This window comes from Clinocottus analis, unplaced genomic scaffold, assembly GCF_023055335.1.
Source record: "Clinocottus analis isolate CAN_PGR_092001 unplaced genomic scaffold, fCliAna1.0.p SCAF_28, whole genome shotgun sequence".
Lineage (NCBI taxonomy): Eukaryota > Metazoa > Chordata > Actinopteri > Perciformes > Cottidae > Clinocottus > Clinocottus analis.
Genome location: NW_027176020.1, coordinates 376,026 through 399,491, shown reverse-complemented (window position 1 = coordinate 399,491; position 23,466 = coordinate 376,026). Strand labels below are relative to the sequence as shown.

The window sequence follows — 23,466 nt, the reverse complement described above, 5'->3', positions numbered from 1 at the left end:
AGGCGGTTCTTAGTGTGTTCTTTGCGCGTGGAGGCGTGTTCTTGGCGCGAGGAGGCGTGTTCTTAGCGCGCAGAGGCGTGTTCTTGGCGCAAGGAGGCGGTTCTTAGCGCGAGGAGGCGTGTTCTTAGCGCGAGGAGGCGGTTCTTAGCGCGCGGAGGCGTGTTCTTAGCGCGCGGAGGCGTGTTCTTAGCGCGCGGAGGCGTGTTCTTAGCGCGCGGAGGCGTGTTCTTAGCGCGCGGAGGCGTGTTCTTGGGGCGTAGAGGCGTGTTCTTAGCAGGTGGAGGCGTGTTCTTGGCGCGAGGAGGCGGTTCTTAGTGTGTTCTTTGCGCGTGGAGGCGTGTTCTTGGCGCGAGGAGGCGTGTTCTTAGCGCGCAGAGGCGTGTTCTTGGCGCAAGGAGGCGGTTCTTAGCGCGAGGAGGCGTGTTCTTAGCGCGAGGAGGCGGTTCTTAGCGCGCGGAGGCGTGTTCTTTGCGCGAGGAGGCGGTTCTTAGCGCGCGGAGGCGTGTTCTTTGCGCGAGGAGGCGGTTCTTAGCGCGTGGAGGCGTGTTCTTAGCGCGCGGAGGCGTGTTCTTTGCGCGCAGAGGCGTGTTCTTGGCGCGCGGAGGCGTGTTCTTAGCGCGTGGAGGCGGTTCTTGGCGCGTGGAGGCGGTTCTTAGTGTGTTCTTTGCGCGTGGAGGCGTGTTCTTGACGCGAGGAGGCGGTTCTTAGCGTGTGGAGGTGTGTTCTTGGCGCACGGAGGCGGTTCTTGGAGCGTGGAGGCGGTTCTTAGTGTGTTCTTTGCGCGTGGAGGCGTGTTCTTGGCGCGAGGAGGCGTGTTCTTAGCGCGCGGAGGCGGTTCTTAGCGCGCGGAGGCGTGTTCTTAGCGCGAGGAGGCGGTTCTTAGCGCGAGGAGGCGGTTCTTAGCGCAAGGAGGCGGTTCTTAGCGCAAGGAGGCGGTTCTTAGCGCGCGGAGGCGTGTTCTTAGCGCGCGGAGGCGGTTCTTAGCGCGAGGAGGCGGTTCTTAGCGCAAGGAGGCGGTTCTTGGAGCGTGGAGGCGGTTCTTAGCGCGCGGAGGCGTGTTCTTAGCGCGCGGAGGCGTGTTCTTAGCGCGAGGAGGCGGTTCTTAGTGTGTTCTTTGCGCGTGGAGGCGTGTTCTTGACGCGAGGAGGCGGTTCTTAGCGTGTGGAGGTGTGTTCTTGGCGCACGGAGGCGGTTCTTGGAGCGTGGAGGCGTGTTCTTAGCGCGCGGAGGCGTGTTCTTGGAGCGTGGAGGCGGTTCTTAGTGTGTTCTTTGCGCGTGGAGGCGTGTTCTTGGCGCGAGGAGGCGTGTTCTTAGCGCGCAGAGGCGTGTTCTTGGCGCAAGGAGGCGGTTCTTAGCGCGAGGAGGCGTGTTCTTAGCGCGAGGAGGCGGTTCTTAGCGCGCGGAGGCGTGTTCTTAGCGCGCGGAGGCGTGTTCTTAGCGCGCGGAGGCGTGTTCTTAGCGCGCGGAGGCGTGTTCTTAGCGCGCGGAGGCGTGTTCTTGGGGCGTAGAGGCGTGTTCTTAGCAGGTGGAGGCGTGTTCTTGGCGCGAGGAGGCGGTTCTTAGTGTGTTCTTTGCGCGTGGAGGCGTGTTCTTGGCGCGAGGAGGCGTGTTCTTAGCGCGCAGAGGCGTGTTCTTGGCGCAAGGAGGCGGTTCTTAGCGCGAGGAGGCGTGTTCTTAGCGCGCGGAGGCGTGTTCTTAGTGTGTTCTTTGCGCGTGGAGGCGTGTTCTTGGCGCGAGGAGGCGTGTTCTTAGCGCGCGGAGGCGGTTCTTAGCGCGCGGAGGCGTGTTCTTAGTGTGTTCTTTGCGCGTGGAGGCGTGTTCTTGGCGCGAGGAGGCGTGTTCTTAGCGCGCGGAGGCGGTTCTTAGCGCGCGGAGGCGTGTTCTTAGCGCGAGGAGGCGGTTCTTAGCGCGAGGAGGCGGTTCTTAGCGCAAGGAGGCGGTTCTTAGCGCGCGGAGGCGTGTTCTTAGCGCGAGGAGGCGGTTCTTAGCGCGAGGAGGCGGTTCTTAGCGCAAGGAGGCGGTTCTTAGCGCGAGGAGGCGGTTCTTAGCGCGCGGAGGCGTGTTCTTAGCGCGAGGAGGCGGTTCTTAGCGCGAGGAGGCGGTTCTTAGCGCAAGGAGGCGGTTCTTGGAGCGTGGAGGCGGTTCTTAGCGCGCGGAGGCGTGTTCTTAGCGCGCGGAGGCGTGTTCTTAGCGCGAGGAGGCGGTTCTTAGTGTGTTCTTTGCGCGTGGAGGCGTGTTCTTGACGCGAGGAGGCGGTTCTTAGCGTGTGGAGGTGTGTTCTTGGCGCACGGAGGCGGTTCTTGGAGCGTGGAGGCGTGTTCTTAGCGCGAGGAGGTGGTTCTTAGCGCGAGGAGGCGGTTCTTAGCGCGAGGAGGCAGTTCTTAGCGCGAGGAGGCGGTTCTTAGCGCGCGGAGGCGTGTTCTTAGCGCGCGGAGGCGTGTTCTTAGCGCGCGGAGGCGTGTTCTTAGCGCGCGGAGGCGTGTTCTTAGCGCGCGGAGGCGTGTTCTTGGGGCGTAGAGGCGTGTTCTTAGCAGGTGGAGGCGTGTTGTGTTCTTGGCGCACGGAGGCGGTTCTTGGAGCGTGGAGGCGTGTTCTTAGCGCGCGGAGGCGTGTTCTTGGAGCGTGGAGGCGGTTCTTAGTGTGTTCTTTGCGCGTGGAGGCGTGTTCTTGGCGCGAGGAGGCGTGTTCTTGGCGCGCGGAGGCGGTTCTTAGCGCGCGGAGGCGGTTCTTAGCGCGCGGAGGCGTGTTCTTAGCGCAAGGAGGCGGTTCTTAGCGCGAGGAGGTGGTTCTTAGCGCGAGGAGGCGGTTCTTAGCGCGAGGAGGCAGTTCTTAGCGCGAGGAGGCGGTTCTTAGCGCGCGGAGGCGTGTTCTTAGCGCGCGGAGGCGTGTTCTTAGCGCGCGGAGGCGTGTTCTTAGCGCGCGGAGGCGTGTTCTTAGCGCGCGGAGGCGTGTTCTTGGGGCGTAGAGGCGTGTTCTTAGCAGGTGGAGGCGTGTTGTGTTCTTGGCGCACGGAGGCGGTTCTTGGAGCGTGGAGGCGTGTTCTTAGCGCGCGGAGGCGTGTTCTTGGAGCGTGGAGGCGGTTCTTAGTGTGTTCTTTGCGCGTGGAGGCGTGTTCTTGGCGCGAGGAGGCGTGTTCTTAGCGCGCGGAGGCGTGTTCTTGGCGCAAGGAGGCGGTTCTTAGCGCGAGGAGGCGGTTCTTAGCGCGAGGAGGCGTGTTCTTAGCGCGAGGAGGCGGTTCTTAGCGCGCGGAGGCGTGTTCTTAGCGCGCGGAGGCGTGTTCTTAGCGCATGGAGGCGGTTCTTGGCGCACGGAGGCGGTTCTTGGAGCGTGGAGGTGGTTCTTAGTGTGTTCTTTGCGCGTGGAGGCGTGTTCTTGACGCGAGGAGGCGGTTCTTAGCGTGTGGAGGTGTGTTCTTGGCGCACGGAGGCGGTTCTTGGAGCGTGGAGGCGTGTTCTTAGCGCGCGGAGGCGTGTTCTTGGAGCGTGGAGGCGTGTTCTTAGCGCGAGGAGGCGGTTCTTAGCGCGCGGAGGCGTGTTCTTAGCGCGCGGAGGCGTGTTCTTAGCGCGCGGAGGCGTGTTCTTAGCGCGCGGAGGCGTGTTCTTAGCGCGCGGAGGCGTGTTCTTGGGGCGTAGAGGCGTGTTCTTAGCAGGTGGAGGCGTGTTCTTGGCGCGAGGAGGCGGTTCTTAGTGTGTTCTTTGCGCGTGGAGGCGTGTTCTTGGCGCGAGGAGGCGTGTTCTTAGCGCGCAGAGGCGTGTTCTTGGCGCAAGGAGGCGGTTCTTAGCGCGAGGAGGCGTGTTCTTAACGCGAGGAGGCGGTTCTTAGCGCGCGGAGGCGTGTTCTTAGTGTGTTCTTTGCGCGTGGAGGCGTGTTCTTGGCGCGAGGAGGCGTGTTCTTAGCGCGCGGAGGCGGTTCTTAGCGCGCGGAGGCGTGTTCTTAGCGCGAGGAGGCGGTTCTTAGCGCGAGGAGGCGGTTCTTAGCGCAAGGAGGCGGTTCTTAGCGCGAGGAGGCGGTTCTTAGCGCGCGGAGGCGTGTTCTTAGCGCGAGGAGGCGGTTCTTAGCGCGAGGAGGCGGTTCTTAGCGCAAGGAGGCGGTTCTTGGAGCGTGGAGGCGGTTCTTAGCGCGCGGAGGCGTGTTCTTAGCGCGCGGAGGCGTGTTCTTAGCGCGAGGAGGCGGTTCTTAGTGTGTTCTTTGCGCGTGGAGGCGTGTTCTTGACGCGAGGAGGCGGTTCTTAGCGTGTGGAGGTGTGTTCTTGGCGCACGGAGGCGGTTCTTGGAGCGTGGAGGCGTGTTCTTAGCGCGCGGAGGCGTGTTCTTGGCGCGCGGAGGCGGTTCTTAGCGCGCGGAGGCGTGTTCTTAGCGCGAGGAGGCGGTTCTTAGCGCGCGGAGGCGTGTTCTTTGCGCGAGGAGGCGGTTCTTAGCGCGCGGAGGCGGTTCTTAGTGTGTTCTTTGCGCGTGGAGGCATGTTCTTGACGCGAGGAGGCGGTTCTTTGCGCGTGGAGGCATGTTCTTAGTGTGTTCTTTGCGCGTGGAGGCGTGTTCTTGACGCGAGGAGGCGGTTCTTAGCGTGTGGAGGTGTGTTCTTGGCGCACGGAGGCGGTTCTTGGAGCGTGGAGGCGTGTTCTTAGCGCGCGGAGGCGTGTTCTTGGAGCGTGGAGGCGGTTCTTAGTGTCTTCTTTGCGCGTGGAGGCGTGTTCTTGACGCGAGGAGGCGGTTCTTTGCGCGTGGAGGCATGTTCTTAGCGCGCGGAGGCGTGTTCTTGGCGCGAGGAGGCGGTTCTTAGTGTGTTCTTTGCGCGTGGAGGCGTGTTCTTGGCGCGAGGAGGCGTGTTCTTAGCGCGCAGAGGCGTGTTCTTGGCGCAAGGAGGCGTGTTCTTAGCGCGCGGAGGCGTGTTCTTGGCGCAAGGAGGCGTGTTCTTAGCAGGTGGAGGCGTGTTCTTTGCGCGCAGAGGCGTGTTCTTGGCGCGCGGAGGCGTGTTCTTAGCGCGTGGAGGCGGTTCTTGGCGCGTGGAGGCGGTTCTTAGTGTGTTCTTTGCGCGTGGAGGCGTGTTCTTGACGCGAGGAGGCGGTTCTTAGCGTGTGGAGGTGTGTTCTTGGCGCACGGAGGCGGTTCTTGGAGCGTGGAGGCGGTTCTTAGTGTGTTCTTTGCGCGTGGAGGCGTGTTCTTGGCGCGAGGAGGCGTGTTCTTAGCGCGCGGAGGCGTGTTCTTAGCGCGAGGAGGCGGTTCTTAGCGCGCGGAGGCGTGTTCTTAGCGCGCGGAGGCGTGTTCTTAGCGCATGGAGGCGGTTCTTGGCGCACGGAGGCGGTTCTTGGAGCGTGGAGGTGGTTCTTAGTGTGTTCTTTGCGCGTGGAGGCGTGTTCTTGACGCGAGGAGGCGGTTCTTAGCGTGTGGAGGTGTGTTCTTGGCGCACGGAGGCGGTTCTTGGAGCGTGGAGGCGTGTTCTTAGCGCGCGGAGGCGTGTTCTTGGAGCGTGGAGGCGTGTTCTTAGCGCGAGGAGGCGGTTCTTAGCGCGCGGAGGCGTGTTCTTAGCGCGCGGAGGCGTGTTCTTAGCGCGCGGAGGCGTGTTCTTAGCGCGCGGAGGCGTGTTCTTAGCGCGCGGAGGCGTGTTCTTGGGGCGTAGAGGCGTGTTATTAGCAGGTGGAGGCGTGTTCTTGGCGCGAGGAGGCGGTTCTTAGTGTGTTCTTTGCGCGTGGAGGCGTGTTCTTGGCGCGAGGAGGCGTGTTCTTAGCGCGCAGAGGCGTGTTCTTGGCGCAAGGAGGCGGTTCTTAGCGCGAGGAGGCGTGTTCTTAACGCGAGGAGGCGGTTCTTGGAGCGTGGAGGCGTGTTCTTAGCGCGCGGAGGCGTGTTCTTAGCGCGCGGAGGCGTGTTCTTTGCGCGCGGAGGCGGTTCTTGGAGCGTGGAGGCGTGTTCTTAGCGCGCGGAGGCGTGTTCTTAGCGCGCGGAGGCGTGTTCTTTGGGCGCGGAGGCGTGTTCTTTGCGCGAGGAGGCGGGTTCTTGGCGCGCAGAGGCGTGTTCTTGGCGCGAGGAGGCGGTTCTTAGCTCGTGGAGGCGTGTTCTTAGCGCGCGGAGGCGTGTTATTGGCGCAAGGAGGCGGTTCTTAGCGCGAGGAGGCGTGTTCTTAGCGCGCGGAGGCGTGTTCTTAGCGCTCGGAGGCGGGTTCTTGGCGCGAGGAGGCGTGTTCTTGGCGCATGGAGGCGTGTTCTTAGCGCGCGGAGGCGTGTTATTGGCGCAAGGAGGCGTGTTCTTAGCGCGCGGAGGCGTGTTCTTGGTGCGTGGAGGCGTGTTCTTAGCGCTCGGAGGCGTGTTCTTGGCGCTCGGAGGCGGTTCTTAGTGTGTTCTTTGCGCGTGGAGGCGTGTTCTTAGCGCGAGGAGGCGTGTTCTTGGCGCGCGGAGGCGTGTTCTTGGCGCGTGGAGGCGTGTTCTTGGCGCGCGGAGGCGTGTTCTTAGCGCGCGGAGGCGTGTTCTTAGCGCGCGGAGGCGTGTTCTTAGCGCGCGGAGGCGTGTTCTTGGCGCAAGGAGGCGTGTTCTTGGCGCAAGGAGGCGGTTCTTAGCGCGAGGAGGCGGTTCTTAGTGCGCGGAGGCGTGTTCTTAGCGCGAGGAGGCGTGTTCTTAGCGCGCGGAGGCGTGTTCTTAGCGCGTGGAGGCGTGTTCTTAGCGCGCGGAGGCGTGTTCTTAGCGCGAGGAGGCGTGTTGTTGGCGCGAGGAGGCGGTTCTTAGTGTGTTCTTAGCGCGCGGAGGCGTGTTCTTGGCGCACGGAGGCGTGTTCATGGCGCGTGGAGGCGTGTTCTTCGCGCGCGGAGGCGTGTTCTTAGCGCGCAGAGGCGTGTTCTTGGCGCGCGGAGGCGTGTTCTTTGCGCGAGGAGGCGTGTTCTTTGCGCGCGGAGGCGTGTTCTTTGCGCGTGGAGGCGGGTTCTTGGCGCGAGGAGGCGTGTTCTTAGCGCGCGGAGGCGTGTTCTTGGTGCGTGGAGGCGTGTTCTTGGCGCATGGAGGCGTGTTCTTAGCGCTCGGAGGCGTGTTCTTGGCGCTCGGAGGCGGTTCTTAGTGTGTTCTTTGCGCGTGGAGGCGTGTTCTTAGCGCGAGGAGGCGTGTTCTTGGCGCGCGGAGGCGTGTTCTTGGGGCGAGGAGGCGGTTCTTAGCGCGCAGAGGCGTGTTCTTGGCGCAAGGAGGCGGTTCTTAGCGCGAGGAGGCGGTTCTTAGCGCGCGGAGGCGTGTTCTTAGCGCGAGGAGGCATGTTCTTAGAGCGAGGAGGCGTGTTCTTAGCACGCGGAGGCGTGTTCTTAGCGCTCGGAGGCGTGTTGTTGGCGCGAGGAGGCGGTTCTTAGTGTGTTCTTAGCGCGCGGAGGCGTGTTCTTGGCGCACGGAGGCGTGTTCATGGCGCGTGGAGGCGTGTTGTTGGCGCGAGGAGGCGGTTCTTAGTGTGTTCTTAGCGCGCGGAGGCGTGTTCTTGGCGCACGGAGGCGTGTTCATGGCGCGTGGAGGCGTGTTCTTCGCGCGCGGAGGCGTGTTCTTAGTGCGAGGAGGCGTGTTCTTTGCGCGCGGAGGCGTGTTGTTGGCGCGAGGAGGCGGTTCTTAGTGTGTTCTTAGCGCGCGGAGGCGTGTTCTTGGCGCACGGAGGCGTGTTCATGGCGCGTGGAGGCGTGTTCTTCGCGCGCGGAGGCGTGTTCTTAGTGCGAGGAGGCGTGTTCTTTGCGCGCGGAGGCGTGTTCTTTACGCGTGGAGGCGGGTTCTTGGCGCGAGGAGGCGTGTTCTTGGCGCATGGAGGCGTGTTCTTAGCGCGCGGAGGCGTGTTATTGGCGCAAGGAGGCGGTTCTTAGCGCGAGGAGGCGTGTTCTTAGCGCGCGGAGGCGTGTTCTTAGCGCTCGGAGGCGGGTTCTTGGCGCGAGGAGGCGTGTTCTTGGCGCATGGAGGCGTGTTCTTAGCGCGCGGAGGCGTGTTATTGGCGCAAGGAGGCGGTTCTTAGCGCGAGGAGGCGTGTTCTTAGCGCGCAGAGGCGTGTTCTTGGTGCGTGGAGGCGTGTTCTTAGCGCTCGGAGGCGTGTTCTTGGCGCTCGGAGGCGGTTCTTAGTGTGTTCTTTGCGCGTGGAGGCGTGTTCTTAGCGCGAGGAGGCGTGTTCTTGGCGCGCGGAGGCGTGTTCTTGGCGCGTGGAGGCGTGTTCTTAGCGCGCGGAGGCGTGTTCTTAGCGCGCGGAGGCGTGTTCTTAGCGCGCGGAGGCGTGTTCTTGGGGCGCGGAGGCGTGTTCTTGGGGCGCGGAGGCGTGTTCTTGGCGCAAGGAGGCGGTTCTTAGCGCGAGGAGGCGGTTCTTAGCGCGCGGAGGCGTGTTCTTAGCGCGAGGAGGCGGTTCTTGGAGCGTGGAGGCGTGTTCTTAGCGCGCAGAGGCGTGTTCTTGGTGCGTGGAGGCGTGTTCTTGGCGCGAGGAGGCGTGTTCTTGGCGCATGGAGGCGTGTTCTTAGCGCGCGGAGGCGTGTTATTGGCGCAAGGAGGCGGTTCTTAGCGCGAGGAGGCGTGTTCTTAGCGCGCGGAGGCGTGTTCTTGGGGCGTAGAGGCGTGTTCTTAGCAGGTGGAGGCGTGTTCTTGGCGCGAGGAGGCGTGTTCTTTGCGCGCAGAGGCGTGTTCTTGGCGCGCGGAGGCGGTTCTTGGAGCGTGGAGGCGTGTTCTTAGCGCGCAGAGGCGTGTTCTTGGTGCGTGGAGGCGTGTTCTTAGCGCGCGGAGGCGTGTTATTGGCGCAAGGAGGCGGTTCTTAGCGCGAGGAGGCGTGTTCTTAGCGCGCGGAGGCGTGTTCTTGGTGCGTGGAGGCGTGTTCTTAGCGCTCGGAGGCGTGTTCTTGGCGCTCGGAGGCGGTTCTTAGTGTGTTCTTTGCGCGTGGAGGCGTGTTCTTGGCGCGAGGAGGCGTGTTCTTGGCGCGCGGAGGCGTGTTCTTGGGGCGCGGAGGCGTGTTCCTGGCGCAAGGAGGCGGTTCTTAGCGCGAGGAGGCGGTTCTTAGCGCGCGGAGGCGTGTTCTTAGCGCGAGGAGGCGTGTTCTTAGCGCGAGGAGGCGGTTCTTAGCGCGCGGAGGCGTGTTCTTTGCGCGCAGAGGCGTGTTCTTGGCGCGCGGAGGCGGTTCTTGGAGCGTGGAGGCGTGTTCTTAGCGCGCGGAGGCGTGTTCTTTGCGCGGAGGCGTGTTCTTAGCGCGCAGAGGCGTGTTCTTGGTGCGTGGAGGCGTGTTCTTGGCGCGAGGAGGCGTGTTCTTGGCGCATGGAGGCGTGTTCTTAGCGCGGAGGCGTGTTATTGGCGCAAGGAGGCGGTTCTTAGCGCGAGGAGGCGTGTTCTTAGCGCGCGGAGGCGTGTTCTTGGGGCGTAGAGGCGTGTTCTTAGCAGGTGGAGGCGTGTTCTTGGCGCGAGGAGGCGGTTCTTAGTGTGTTCTTTGCGCGTGGAGGCGTGTTCTTGGCGCGTGGAGGCGGTTCTTAGTGTGTTCTTAGCGCGCGGAGGCGTGTTCTTGGTGCGTGGAGGCGTGTTCTTGGCGCATGGAGGCGTGTTCTTGGCGCTCGGAGGCGTGTTCTTGGCGCTCGGAGGCGGTTCTTAGTGTGTTCTTTGCGCGTGGAGGCGTGTTCTTAGCGCGAGGAGGCGTGTTCTTGGCGCGCGGAGGCGTGTTCTTGGCGCGCGGAGGCGTGTTCTTGGGGCGTAGAGGCGTGTTCTTGGCGCAAGGAGGCGGTTCTTGGAGCGTGGAGGCGTGTTCTTAGCGCGCGGAGGCGTGTTCTTTGCGCACGGAGGCGTGTTCTTTGCGCGTGGAGGCGTGTTCTTGGCGCGCGGAGGCGTGTTCTTAGCGCGCGGAGGCGTGTTCTTAGCGCGCGGAGGCGTGTTCTTAGCGCGCGGAGGCGTGTTCTTGGCGCGCGAAGGCGTGTTCTTGGCGCAAGGAGGCGGTTCTTAGCGCGAGGAGGCGGTTCTTAGCGCGCGGAGGCGTGTTCTTAGCGCGAGGAGGCGTGTTCTTAGCGCGCGGAGGCGTGTTCTTAGCGCGTGGAGGCGTGTTCTTAGCGCGCGGAGGCGTGTTCTTAGCGCGAGGAGGCGTGTTGTTGGCGCGAGGAGGCGGTTCTTAGTGTGTTCTTAGCGCGCGGAGGCGTGTTCTTGGCGCACGGAGGCGTGTTCATGGCGCGTGGAGGCGTGTTCTTCGCGCGCGGAGGCGTGTTCTTAGCGCGCAGAGGCGTGTTCTTGGCGCGCGGAGGCGTGTTCTTTGCGCGAGGAGGCGTGTTCTTTGCGCGCGGAGGCGTGTTCTTTGCGCGTGGAGGCGGGTTCTTGGCGCGAGGAGGCGTGTTCTTAGCGCGCGGAGGCGTGTTCTTGGTGCGTGGAGGCGTGTTCTTGGCGCATGGAGGCGTGTTCTTAGCGCTCGGAGGCGTGTTCTTGGCGCTCGGAGGCGGTTCTTAGTGTGTTCTTTGCGCGTGGAGGCGTGTTCTTAGCGCGAGGAGGCGTGTTCTTGGCGCGCGGAGGCGTGTTCTTGGGGCGAGGAGGCGGTTCTTAGCGCGCAGAGGCGTGTTCTTGGCGCAAGGAGGCGGTTCTTAGCGCGAGGAGGCGGTTCTTAGCGCGCGGAGGCGTGTTCTTAGCGCGAGGAGGCATGTTCTTAGAGCGAGGAGGCGTGTTCTTAGCACGCGGAGGCGTGTTCTTAGCGCTCGGAGGCGTGTTGTTGGCGCGAGGAGGCGGTTCTTAGTGTGTTCTTAGCGCGCGGAGGCGTGTTCTTGGCGCACGGAGGCGTGTTCATGGCGCGTGGAGGCGTGTTCTTCGCGCGCGGAGGCGTGTTCTTAGTGCGAGGAGGCGTGTTCTTTGCGCGTGGAGGCGTGTTCTTGGCGCGCGGAGGCGTGTTCTTAGCGCGCGGAGGCGTGTTCTTAGCGCGCGGAGGCGTGTTCTTAGCGCGCGGAGGCGTGTTCTTGGCGCGCGAAGGCGTGTTCTTGGCGCAAGGAGGCGGTTCTTAGCGCGAGGAGGCGGTTCTTAGCGCGCGGAGGCGTGTTCTTAGCGCGAGGAGGCGTGTTCTTAGCGCGCGGAGGCGTGTTCTTAGCGCGTGGAGGCGTGTTCTTAGCGCGCGGAGGCGTGTTCTTAGCGCGAGGAGGCGTGTTGTTGGCGCGAGGAGGCGGTTCTTAGTGTGTTCTTAGCGCGCGGAGGCGTGTTCTTGGCGCACGGAGGCGTGTTCATGGCGCGTGGAGGCGTGTTCTTCGCGCGCGGAGGCGTGTTCTTAGCGCGCAGAGGCGTGTTCTTGGCGCGCGGAGGCGTGTTCTTTGCGCGAGGAGGCGTGTTCTTTGCGCGCGGAGGCGTGTTCTTTGCGCGTGGAGGCGGGTTCTTGGCGCGAGGAGGCGTGTTCTTAGCGCGCGGAGGCGTGTTCTTGGTGCGTGGAGGCGTGTTCTTGGCGCATGGAGGCGTGTTCTTAGCGCTCGGAGGCGTGTTCTTGGCGCTCGGAGGCGGTTCTTAGTGTGTTCTTTGCGCGTGGAGGCGTGTTCTTAGCGCGAGGAGGCGTGTTCTTGGCGCGCGGAGGCGTGTTCTTGGGGCGAGGAGGCGGTTCTTAGCGCGCAGAGGCGTGTTCTTGGCGCAAGGAGGCGGTTCTTAGCGCGAGGAGGCGGTTCTTAGCGCGCGGAGGCGTGTTCTTAGCGCGAGGAGGCATGTTCTTAGAGCGAGGAGGCGTGTTCTTAGCACGCGGAGGCGTGTTCTTAGCGCTCGGAGGCGTGTTGTTGGCGCGAGGAGGCGGTTCTTAGTGTGTTCTTAGCGCGCGGAGGCGTGTTCTTGGCGCACGGAGGCGTGTTCATGGCGCGTGGAGGCGTGTTGTTGGCGCGAGGAGGCGGTTCTTAGTGTGTTCTTAGCGCGCGGAGGCGTGTTCTTGGCGCACGGAGGCGTGTTCATGGCGCGTGGAGGCGTGTTCTTCGCGCGCGGAGGCGTGTTCTTAGTGCGAGGAGGCGTGTTCTTTGCGCGCGGAGGCGTGTTCTTGGCGCGAGGAGGCGTGTTCTTGGCGCATGGAGGCGTGTTCTTAGCGCGCGGAGGCGTGTTATTGGCGCAAGGAGGCGGTTCTTAGCGCGAGGAGGCGTGTTCTTAGCAGGTGGAGGCGTGTTCTTGGCGCGAGGAGGCGTGTTCTTTGCGCGCAGAGGCGTGTTCTTGGCGCGCGGAGGCGGTTCTTGGAGCGTGGAGGCGTGTTCTTAGCGCGCAGAGGCGTGTTCTTGGTGCGTGGAGGCGTGTTCTTAGCGCGCGGAGGCGTGTTATTGGCGCAAGGAGGCGGTTCTTAGCGCGAGGAGGCGTGTTCTTAGCGCGCGGAGGCGTGTTCTTGGTGCGTGGAGGCGTGTTCTTAGCGCTCGGAGGCGTGTTCTTGGCGCTCGGAGGCGGTTCTTAGTGTGTTCTTTGCGCGTGGAGGCGTGTTCTTGGCGCGAGGAGGCGTGTTCTTGGCGCGCGGAGGCGTGTTCTTGGGGCGCGGAGGCGTGTTCCTGGCGCAAGGAGGCGGTTCTTAGCGCGAGGAGGCGGTTCTTAGCGCGCGGAGGCGTGTTCTTGGTGCGTGGAGGCGTGTTCTTAGCGCTCGGAGGCGTGTTCTTGGCGCTCGGAGGCGGTTCTTAGTGTGTTCTTTGCGCGTGGAGGCGTGTTCTTAGCGCGAGGAGGCGTGTTCTTGGCGCGCGGAGGCGTGTTCTTGGCGCGTGGAGGCGTGTTCTTAGCGCGCGGAGGCGTGTTCTTAGCGCGCGGAGGCGTGTTCTTAGCGCGCGGAGGCGTGTTCTTGGGGCGCGGAGGCGTGTTCTTGGGGCGCGGAGGCGTGTTCTTGGCGCAAGGAGGCGGTTCTTAGCGCGAGGAGGCGGTTCTTAGCGCGCGGAGGCGTGTTCTTAGCGCGAGGAGGCGGTTCTTGGAGCGTGGAGGCGTGTTCTTAGCGCGCAGAGGCGTGTTCTTGGTGCGTGGAGGCGTGTTCTTGGCGCGAGGAGGCGTGTTCTTGGCGCATGGAGGCGTGTTCTTAGCGCGCGGAGGCGTGTTATTGGCGCAAGGAGGCGGTTCTTAGCGCGAGGAGGCGTGTTCTTAGCGCGCGGAGGCGTGTTCTTGGGGCGTAGAGGCGTGTTCTTAGCAGGTGGAGGCGTGTTCTTGGCGCGAGGAGGCGTGTTCTTTGCGCGCAGAGGCGTGTTCTTGGCGCGCGGAGGCGGTTCTTGGAGCGTGGAGGCGTGTTCTTAGCGCGCAGAGGCGTGTTCTTGGTGCGTGGAGGCGTGTTCTTAGCGCGCGGAGGCGTGTTATTGGCGCAAGGAGGCGGTTCTTAGCGCGAGGAGGCGTGTTCTTAGCGCGCGGAGGCGTGTTCTTGGTGCGTGGAGGCGTGTTCTTAGCGCTCGGAGGCGTGTTCTTGGCGCTCGGAGGCGGTTCTTAGTGTGTTCTTTGCGCGTGGAGGCGTGTTCTTGGCGCGAGGAGGCGTGTTCTTGGCGCGCGGAGGCGTGTTCTTGGGGCGCGGAGGCGTGTTCCTGGCGCAAGGAGGCGGTTCTTAGCGCGAGGAGGCGGTTCTTAGCGCGCGGAGGCGTGTTCTTAGCGCGAGGAGGCGTGTTCTTAGCGCGAGGAGGCGGTTCTTAGCGCGCGGAGGCGTGTTCTTTGCGCGCAGAGGCGTGTTCTTGGCGCGCGGAGGCGGTTCTTGGAGCGTGGAGGCGTGTTCTTAGCGCGCGGAGGCGTGTTCTTTGCGCGGAGGCGTGTTCTTAGCGCGCAGAGGCGTGTTCTTGGTGCGTGGAGGCGTGTTCTTGGCGCGAGGAGGCGTGTTCTTGGCGCATGGAGGCGTGTTCTTAGCGCGGAGGCGTGTTATTGGCGCAAGGAGGCGGTTCTTAGCGCGAGGAGGCGTGTTCTTAGCGCGCGGAGGCGTGTTCTTAGCAGGTGGAGGCGTGTTCTTGGCGCGAGGAGGCGGTTCTTAGTGTGTTCTTTGCGCGTGGAGGCGTGTTCTTGGCGCGTGGAGGCGGTTCTTAGTGTGTTCTTAGCGCGCGGAGGCGTGTTCTTGGTGCGTGGAGGCGTGTTCTTGGCGCATGGAGGCGTGTTCTTGGCGCTCGGAGGCGTGTTCTTGGCGCTCGGAGGCGGTTCTTAGTGTGTTCTTTGCGCGTGGAGGCGTGTTCTTAGCGCGAGGAGGCGTGTTCTTGGCGCGCGGAGGCGTGTTCTTGGCGCGCGGAGGCGTGTTCTTGGGGCGTAGAGGCGTGTTCTTGGCGCAAGGAGGCGGTTCTTGGAGCGTGGAGGCGTGTTCTTAGCGCGCGGAGGCGTGTTCTTGGCGCTCGGAGGCGGTTCTTAGTGTGTTCTTTGCGCGTGGAGGCGTGTTCTTAGCGCGAGGAGGCGTGTTCTTGGCGCGCGGAGGCGTGTTCTTGGCGCGCGGAGGCGTGTTCTTGGGGCGTAGAGGCGTGTTCTTGGCGCAAGGAGGCGGTTCTTGGAGCGTGGAGGCGTGTTCTTAGCGCGCGGAGGCGTGTTCTTTGCGCACGGAGGCGTGTTCTTTGCGCGTGGAGGCGGGTTCTTGGCGCGAGGAGGCGTGTTCTTAGCGCGCAGAGGCGTGTTCTTGGTGCGTGGAGGCGTGTTCTTCGCGCGCGGAGGCGTGTTCTTAGCGCGAGGAGGCGTGTTCTTGGCGCGAGGAGGCGTGTTGTTGGCGCGAGGAGGCGGTTCTTAGTGTGTTCTTAGCGCGTGGAGGCGTGTTCTTAGCACGCGGAGGCGTGTTCTTGGCGCGCGGAGGCGTGTTCTTGGCGCGAGGAGGCGGTTCTTAGTGTGTTCTTAGCGCGTGGAGGCGTGTTCTTAGCACGCGGAGGCGTGTTCTTGGCGCGCGGAGGCGTGTTCTTGGCGCGTGGAGGCGTGTTCTTGGCGCGCAGAGGCGTGTTCTTGGCGCGCAGAGGCGTGTTCTTGGCGCGCAGAGGCGTGTTCTTGGCGCGAGGAGGCGTGTTCTTGGCGCGAGGAGGCGGTTCTTAATGTGTTCTTAGCGCGCGGAGGCGTGTTCTTGGCGCGCGGAGGCGGTTCTTAGTGTCTTCTTAGCGCGCGGAGGCGTGTTCTTGGCGCGAGGAGGCGTGTTCTTGGCGCGAGGAGGCGTGTTCTTGGCGCGAGGAGGCGTGTTCTTGGCGCGAGGAGGCGTGTTCTTAGTGTGTTCTTAGCGCGCAGAGGCGTGTTCTTTGCGCGAGGAGGCGGTTCTTAGCGCGTGGAGGCGGTTCTTGGCGCGCGGAGGCGGTTCTTGGAGCGTGGAGGCGGTTCTTAGCGTGTTCTTTGCGCGTGGAGGCGTGTTCTTGGCGCGTGGAGGCGGTTCTTAGTGTGTTCTTAGCGCGCGGAGGCGTGTTCTTGGCGCGCGGAGGCGGTTCTTGGAGCGTGGAGGCGGTTCTTAGCGTGTTCTTGGCGCGCGGAGGCGGTTCTTGGAGCGTGGAGGCGGTTCTTAGTGTGTTCTTTGCGCGTGGAGGCGTGTTCTTGGCGCGTGGAGGCGGTTCTTAGTGTTCTTGGCGCGTGGAGGCGTGTTCTTGGCGCGAGGAGGTGTGTTCTTGGCGCACGGAGGCGGTTCTTAGTATGTTCTTCGTGCGTGCGGCGTGTTTTTGGCGCGCGGAGGCGTGTTCTTAGCGCATGGAGGCGTGTTCTTGGCGCGTGAAGGCGTGTTCTTGGCGCGTGAAGGCGTGTCGAGGCGTGTTCTTAGCGCGTGACTCACCCTGGTGGTTGTTGACGTGTCGGCGGTATTCCCTCAGCTGAGTGAACTTCCGGCCGCACTGCTCACACTCTCGCTCCAGGTTCTGCTTCACTCGCCCTTTCTTCCCGTGAGTCGCTTTCTTCACGTGTCTCCTGAACAAAGCCTTCTCAAAGAACTCCTTCCCACACACGTTACACCTGAGGACACGAGGACACGTTACACCTGAGGACACGAGGACACGTTACACCTGAGGACACGAGGACACGTTACACCTGAGGACACGAGGACACGTTACACCTGAGGACACGAGGACACGTTACACCTGAGGACACGAGGACACGTTACACCTGAGGACACGAGGACACGTTACACCTGAGGACACGAGGACACGTTACACCTGAGGACACGAGGACACGTTACACCTGAGGACACGAGGACACGTTACACCTGAGGACACGAGGACACGTTACACCTGAGGACACGGACCAGCAGACTCACTTGAAGGGCTCGGCCACGCTGTGGGACTTGACGTGGGAGTACCAGTCCTTCTTCCAGCTGTAGCACTTCCCACACACCTGGCACTGGAACGGCTTCAGGCCCATGTGCTTGTTCATGTGCTGCTGCAGGTCTTTAGCCTCGAAGAACCTCTTGTCACAGCTGAGAGAGACGAGACACAGAGTCAGGGTGAGAGCTGGAGGATGGAGGATAGAGGGGTGGAGGATGGAGGGATGGAGGGATGGAGGATAGAGGTGTGGAGGGATGGAGGATGGAGGGATGGAGGGATGGAGGATAGAGGGGTGGAGGGATGGAGGATAGAGGATGGAGGGATGGAGGATAGAGGGGTGGAGGGATGGAGGATGGAGGGATGGAGGGATGGAGGATAGAGGGGTGGAGGGATGGAGGATAGAGGATGGAGGGATGGAGGATAGAGGGGTGGAGGGATGGAGGGATGGAGGATAGAGGGATGGAGGATAGAGGGATGGAGGATGGAGGGATGGAGGATAGAGGGGTGGAGGGATGGAGGATAGAGGGATGGAGGATAGAGGGATGGAGGATGGAGGATAGAGGGATGGAGGATGGAGGATAGAGGGATGGAGGATAGAGGGATGGAGGGATGGAGGATGGAGGATAGAGGGATGGAGGATAGAGGGATGGAGGGATGGAGGATAGAGGGATGGAGGATGGAGGGATGGAGGATGGAGGATAGAGGGATGGAGGATAGAGGGATGGAGGATGGAGGGATGGAGGATGGAGGATAGAGGGATGGAGGATAGAGGGTTGGAGGATGGAGGATAGAGGGATGGAGGATAGAGGGATGGAGGGATGGAGGATAGAGGGATGGAGGATGGAGGGATGGAGGGATACTCACTGAGCGCAGGCAAACGGGCGGACGTCGGGTCTGGGCAGGTGCTTCTTCAGGTGCTTGCTCAGAGCTGAGGCTCGGTGGAAAGTGGCTCCACAGGCGTTGCAGAGGTACTTTGACTCACCTGTGGAGCAGGTGAAGGGTTGAGTTCATGAACACGTGGAGAGAAGAACGTTGTCTTTCTGCTGCCAGTTGTTTACAGTCACAATATCATGTTGAGACCAGAACCAATAACTATGGTGTGTACCTGTGTGCAGGTGGTGTGTACCTGTGTGCAGGTGGTGTGTACCTGTGTGCAGGTGGTGTGTACCTGTGTGCAGGTGGTGTGTACCTGTGTGCAGGTGGTGTGTACCTGTGTGCAGGTGGTGTGTACCTGTGTGCAGGTGGTGTGTACCTGTGTGCAGGTGGTGTGTACCTGTGTGCAGGCTGGTGTGCTCCTCCATGCTCCTCTTGCTAACGAAGGCCTTCTTGCAGAAGCCGCAGTGGAACTGCTTGGAGGCGTCGTGCAGCGCGCGGTGCATCTTCAGGCTGTGCTTGTGGGCGAAGGTCTTGCCGCAGACCTTGCAGGCGTGCGGCCGGACGCCCGTGTGGTTCAGCATGTGGATCCTCAGCGAGTAGAGCTTCGGCAGCGTCTTCCCGCAGATGTCGCACACAAACTCCCTCTTGGTGTGCGACGGCGACGTCTTCTCGTCCAGGTCGCCGTCCGGCTGCACCGTGGCGGCCGGCTTGGAGGCCGGCGCCCGCTGGCTGCTCTGCTGCTTGTGCCGGGCCAGGTGGGCCCGGAGGGAGGCGGCGTACTGGAACTCCTTACTGCACAGCTGCAGGGACACAAACGCACCACCAGCTTCATGCTTCATCGCCTTCAGCAACTTCATCAACCCCCTGAACCATGAAGCCCACCAGATTTTTTTATATATATGTATGTATATATATATATATATATATATATATATATATATATATATATATATATATATATATATATATATATGTATATATATGTATGTATGTATATATATATATATATATGTATATATATATATATACATATATATATATATATATATATATATATATATATATAAACATGTTGTGAGTAAACGTGTGTACTCACAGTGCACTTGTACCCTCGAGCCTTCTCGTGCTTCAGCGTGTGCATGATGAGGGCGTATCGTCTCTGGAACGACGCGCCGCACTCTGAGCAGGTGTGTTCTCCGTCGCCGGCGGCCTCCGGCTTGGCTCCGGCGGCCTCTGGCTCCGCCCCCTTTGTCCCCACCTCCTCTGCGCCGACCTCTGTAGGCGACACGGCGGCGCCGGGCTCCGACTCTGCTGCCTCAGCCTGACCGTCACCTTCAGCCTCCACCGGCTGCTTTGGTGGTCGGCCCCTCTTACCCGTCCTCAGAGGCACCTGAACGCACCAGATCAACATTAGAGCTAACGTTAGCAGCACCGCTAACAAAGAACCAACAGGAGGACAGCTCGTAACGTTAGCAGCACCGCTAACAGAGGTAATATGGATCTGTAGATAATCTGACGCTCGTCAATAACGAGCGTCAGGACATGAACATGGCGTCTACCTTGGGCGTGGCCGCTCTGGGTGAAGCCGCTGCCTTCCTCCCCTCCTCCTCCTCCTCCAGCCCCATGTGCAGCCGGGCGTAGCCGCCCTCGGCGATGGAGCGCTGCCGGAGCCGTCTCCGGTTGGGGTCGCCGGCCGCGTCCCGCTTGTCCCCGAGTCCCTCGTCGTCAGCGGACGGCTCCTCCTCCTCCAGAGCGACGTCCTCCTCCGGCTCCACCTCCTTTTTCACTTTGGCCGGACGCCCTCGCTTGCGCTTCTGTGGCGTCGGCTCTACCGGCATATCAACCGGCATCTCTACTGGCATCTCTACCGGCGTCTCAACCGGTATCTCTACTGGCGTCTCTATCGGTGTCTCCATCAAGGTCTCCTCGGCCGGCGTCCCCTGAGCCGGCGCTTCAGAGGTCAGCGTGACGACCTCAGAGGGACTCTGGTGGTCGGCGTGGAGGGCGAAGGCCCCCGAGGCCGGCTGCTGCTCCAGCGCCAGGCAGGCGGACACCACGGCAAGCGACTCGCTGGCGCCGGCCTGCCCGCTGTGCGTGACCACGGTCATCGTGCCGCCCTCTTCCGGGCCGGCGGCGCCGGAGATCAACGTGAGCGTCTCCCCCGGCTCGCCGATCAGCGTCACCGTGTCGCTCTGTCCTGCCGCCTCCCCACAATGCACCTCTTCCCCCTGGGCGACGTAGGCTTCGTCGGGCGTCGCCACGAAGGTGACCGGCTCGCCGCCCTGCGTGACCACGGCGCGCCCGTCGCTCTCGATGGTGACGGTGAAGGCGTCCTCCGCCGGGCCGCCGGGCGGCGCCGGCCGGCTGGACACCACCGTGTGCACGTCGCCGCGCTGGTACACCGTCAGCTGCTGCTCCTCCACCTGCCGGTGCACCGACTCGCAGATCTGCAGCACCTCCGTCATCAGCAGGTGGCGCGCCAGGTTGGCGATGTCGGCCATGACGCAGAAGTGGAAGGTGAGCGTGGACGTGTAGGCGAAGTCCAGCAGCGGCAGGAAGCTGACTTTAGTGAAACCTGAAGGGGGGGGGGGGAGAGAGAGAGAGAGAGAGAGAAAGAGAGAGAGAGAGAGAGACACAGAGAGAGAGAGAGAGAGACACAGAGAGAAAGAGAGAGAGAGAGAGAGAGAGAGACAGAGAGAGAGACAGAGAGAGAGAGACAGAGAGAGAGAGAGAGAGAGAGACACAGAGAGAGAGAGAGAGAGAGAGAGAGAGAGAGAGAGAGAGAGAGAGAGAGAGAGAGAGAGAGAGAGAGAGAGGGAGAGAGAGGGTCACGGTGCGTTCACAACAAAGGAGTTCCGAACATTTTAAACTAAATCAATAAACACGGTGAACGGTTGAGGAAAAGCAATCTGCCGCCGGGCTAAAGACGAGTAATGACTAGATGCTAGTGGTGCTAGTGGTGCTAATGATGCTAATGGTGCTAATGATGCTAGTGATGGGGCAACAGAAATTTAGCACACTAAGTTGAGCGAGTAAACTCAGGTTCTCATGCTGCGTTCAAGACTAAAGCGTTGAGAATTTTTGCTGCAAAAAATCTTTTGTTGTGAATGCAGCATGAGAACCCAGACAGGTGGAACCCAGACAGGTGGAACCCAGACAGGTGGAACCCAGACAGGTGGAACCCAGACAGGTGGAACCCAGACAGGTGGAACCCAGACAGGTGGAACCCAGACAGGTAGAACCCAGACAGGTGGAACGTCTCACCGGACAGGTCCACCACGGCCTCGTGGGTGGAGGCGGCGCCCTTCTCGAAGAACAGCTGGTTGAAGTACTGGCTGCAGGCCGCCAGCACGGCCTTGTGGGCGCGATGCTCCTCCCCCTCGATCAGCAGCGTGATGTCACAGAACTGGTTGCCAAGGCGCTGCTGGTTCAGCTGGTCCAGCATGGTCTGGCTGTGTTTAGGGAGGAACTGGTTCACCACGCCCTTACTGTCCACCTGGGGGATAGGGTAGAAGGTAAAGAAGATAGGTAAGAAGGTGAACAGGTAAAGTGGTGAACAGGTAAAGTGGTAAACAGGTAAAGTGGTTAACAGGTAAAGTGGTGAACAGGTAAAGTGGTAAACAGGTAAAGTGGTGAACAGGTAAAGTGGTGAACAGGTAAAGTGGTGAACAGGTAAAGTGGTGAACAGGTAAAGTGGTGAACAGGTAAAGTGGTAAACAGGTAAAGTGGTGAACAGGTAAAGTGGTGAACAGGTAAAGTGGTGAACAGGTAAAGTGGTGAACAGGTAAAGTGGTAAACAGGTGAACCTACAAAGACCAGCTCGTGCTTGGGGGTCGTTTTGGACCTCGGCTGAGAAGACGAGTCGGTGAAGACTAAACCGTCGTCCCCCTCTTCTTCCTCCTCTCCCTCCTCTTCCTCCTCCTCGGCCGCGGCCATCTTGCGCCTCCCGGGCCGGGTGAAGGTCCGCGGGCCGGAGCCGTCATCAGCGCCGCGGCGGCTCTGACAGGAAGAACACTCCCGGATGTGATCCTTCACGTTCTTCAGGATGCCTGAGGGGGATTATTTAAATACTATTATAATAAAACAGAGATATATTATCATTATTATGGATAATAATCATGTTTTATTATCTCAGTGACAGCAGCTTCATCTCACCACTAGAGGGAGACAACGGATTGTTTTTATTTTTGTTTTTACTTTTGTGTTTATGTCTATATTTAGTACTTTACATGTTCTTTATATGTTCTTTCAGGTTCATGTTGTAATAATATTGTTGTTATATAGTTCATATTTATTCTCTTTATGCTCTTGATTCTTGACCACAGCAGAACCAGAGAACATCTGGTCTGCCTGGTTCTCCGGCTCTCTGCCCCCACACAGAGACCCAGGTCTCCTAGACTCTCTGCCCCCACACAGAGACCCAGGTCTCCTAGTCTCTCTGCCCCCACACAGAGACCCAGGTCTCCTAGTCTCTCTGCCCCCACACAGAGACCCAGGTCTCCTAGTCTCTCTGCCCCCACACAGAGACTCAGGTCTCCTAGTCTCTCTGCCCCCACACAGAGACCCAGGTCTCCTAGTCTCTCTGCCCCCACACAGAGACCCAGGTCTCCTAGTCTCTCTGCCCCCACACAGAGACCCAGGTCTCCTAGTCTCTCTGCCCCCACACAGAGACCCAGGTCTCCTAGTCTCCTAGTCCCAGCTGGCGGTCTCTCTGCCCCCGAACAGCCCTTACCTCTCCACCAGTACTTCTGGGAGATGGAGTCCCAGGTGAGCTGCTGGTTCAGGTGCTCCCCGCCCTCCTGCACCACGTGGGCCGCCCTGATGAGCTCCTCCCTGGCGGCGTCCCGCAGCACCACCTGCAGCTCGGTGAAGTGGTTGTGGCCCTTGAGGCGGCGCTGGTAGAACAGCGTCCCGTCCCGCACCACGTAGCAGGTGGCGGCCTTGCGGATCTTCCGCTTGGTGTTGCCGGGCGTCCCGGGCGCGTAGGGCTCGCGCTCGTCGGTCAGATAGCGGATGATGGCCAGGTAGCTCTCTGCGCACGACATGGCGGCGCCGCGGCTTCCGTAGCGGCGGCTTTTATTTTGATGTATTTTAAACGCCGTTCAAGCGGAAGCTGAAGTGAAATAAACCGCCAACAACAACATTTTAAAAATTGTTTCCGAAGGTGGAACTGCAGTTCGTAACCGTCGGGGTAGACTTGCCCGCACAGACAAAATGGCTGCTGCACAACCGGAAGTCGCGTCATCGGGGGCGGAAGCGCGTCGTTCACACGGTCCGCCGCCAGAGGGCGCCGTGTGCAAACTTCTCCTCAACCTTTCTGACTTTGTTCCTTTTGCTTTTCATCAGAGCTTAATTCATTATGTTTATTTGTGTTTACTTTATTAATAATGTGATTCACTGTAAGATAACACAAAACACGGTTTATCATTCGTAACTTACATTTATATCTTAATTTATGATTTTTATTTTTCATCTTTTTTCTCTATTTTAATTATCTGTAATAATCATTTCAAGATATTTTTATTTTTATTATATTTCTTATGTTTTGTAACTTGCATTTCTACCTTACTTTATAGTATGTTTGTTTTGTTTATTTGTTCTTTATATGTATGAATATCTTACTTCTGTCTGATGAATATGTCAGTTTGAAAGCTTCCTGATAAACGTGAGAGGAAGTTCCTTTAAGTCTTCAAATACTATCAATCTATTTTCAGCATTAATACACAAACTCACATTAATTTTCACAAAAAATTCTCCTTGGAAATTAATAAAGTACTTTTCATTCATTCATTAATGTCTCATCACTCGTCTGGTATCTGCAACACTAAAGATGAGACCACAGCGGTTTAGTATAAACAATTTGGTTTAACAAAATGCATTTATTAGTAATGTTGGTCAGAGCTCTGACCTTCTGAAGTAGAGATACGCCGTTTTTTATCTGAGTCCATGAACACAACACGTTCCATCAGCATCTAGAGACACTTTTCACCTGATTATGTATTTCAGCCGGAGGAGTCCACAACCTGGAACCGCTTATTAAACCTGGACCAGGTCTTTATTAAACCTGGACCAGGTCTTTATTAAACCTGGACCAGGTCTCTATTAAACCTGGACCAGGTCTCTATTAAACCTGGACCAGGTCTTTATTAAACCTGGACCAGGTCTCTATTAAACCTGGACCAGGTCTCTATTAAACCTGGACCAGGTCTTTATTAAACCTGGACCACGTCTCTATAAAACCTGGACCAGGTCTGTATTAAACCTGGACCAAGTCTTTATTAAACCTGGACCAGGTCTCTATGAGCTGCAGGACTCGACCATGTGTGACATTCCAGAGCTGCATTCCTCTGAGTCATAACACAAACATGTTTTTATGAAGCAGACAGAGAGCGGACTGAAATAAACCTGCAACACATGAAGCATAGACTTCTATACAACCAGAGGAGTCGCCCCCTGGTGGTCAGGAGAGAGAATGCAGCTCTAACACATGAAGCATAGACTTCTATACAACC

General features: G+C 60.1%; 1 protein-coding gene across 1 annotated transcript in view; it reads right to left on the bottom strand.

Annotated features, from left to right (window-relative positions):
• zbtb11 (zinc finger and BTB domain containing 11) overlaps positions 1-22,247 on the bottom strand; it is a 23,192-nt gene extending 945 nt beyond the window's left edge. Inside the window, exons 1-9 of the mRNA XM_068592913.1 lie at positions 21,687-22,247; positions 20,765-21,003; positions 20,219-20,450; positions 18,514-19,529; positions 18,051-18,344; positions 17,352-17,754; positions 16,943-17,060; positions 16,072-16,230; positions 15,595-15,770 (exon numbers count right to left, since the gene is read on the bottom strand). Coding sequence (XP_068449014.1) covers positions 15,595-15,770; positions 16,072-16,230; positions 16,943-17,060; positions 17,352-17,754; positions 18,051-18,344; positions 18,514-19,529; positions 20,219-20,450; positions 20,765-21,003; positions 21,687-21,999 — 2,950 coding nt within the window. The 5' untranslated portion in view covers positions 22,000-22,247. The remainder of the gene's footprint in view (positions 1-15,594; positions 15,771-16,071; positions 16,231-16,942; positions 17,061-17,351; positions 17,755-18,050; positions 18,345-18,513; positions 19,530-20,218; positions 20,451-20,764; positions 21,004-21,686) is intronic.
• Positions 22,248-23,466: the final 1,219 nt, after the last annotated feature.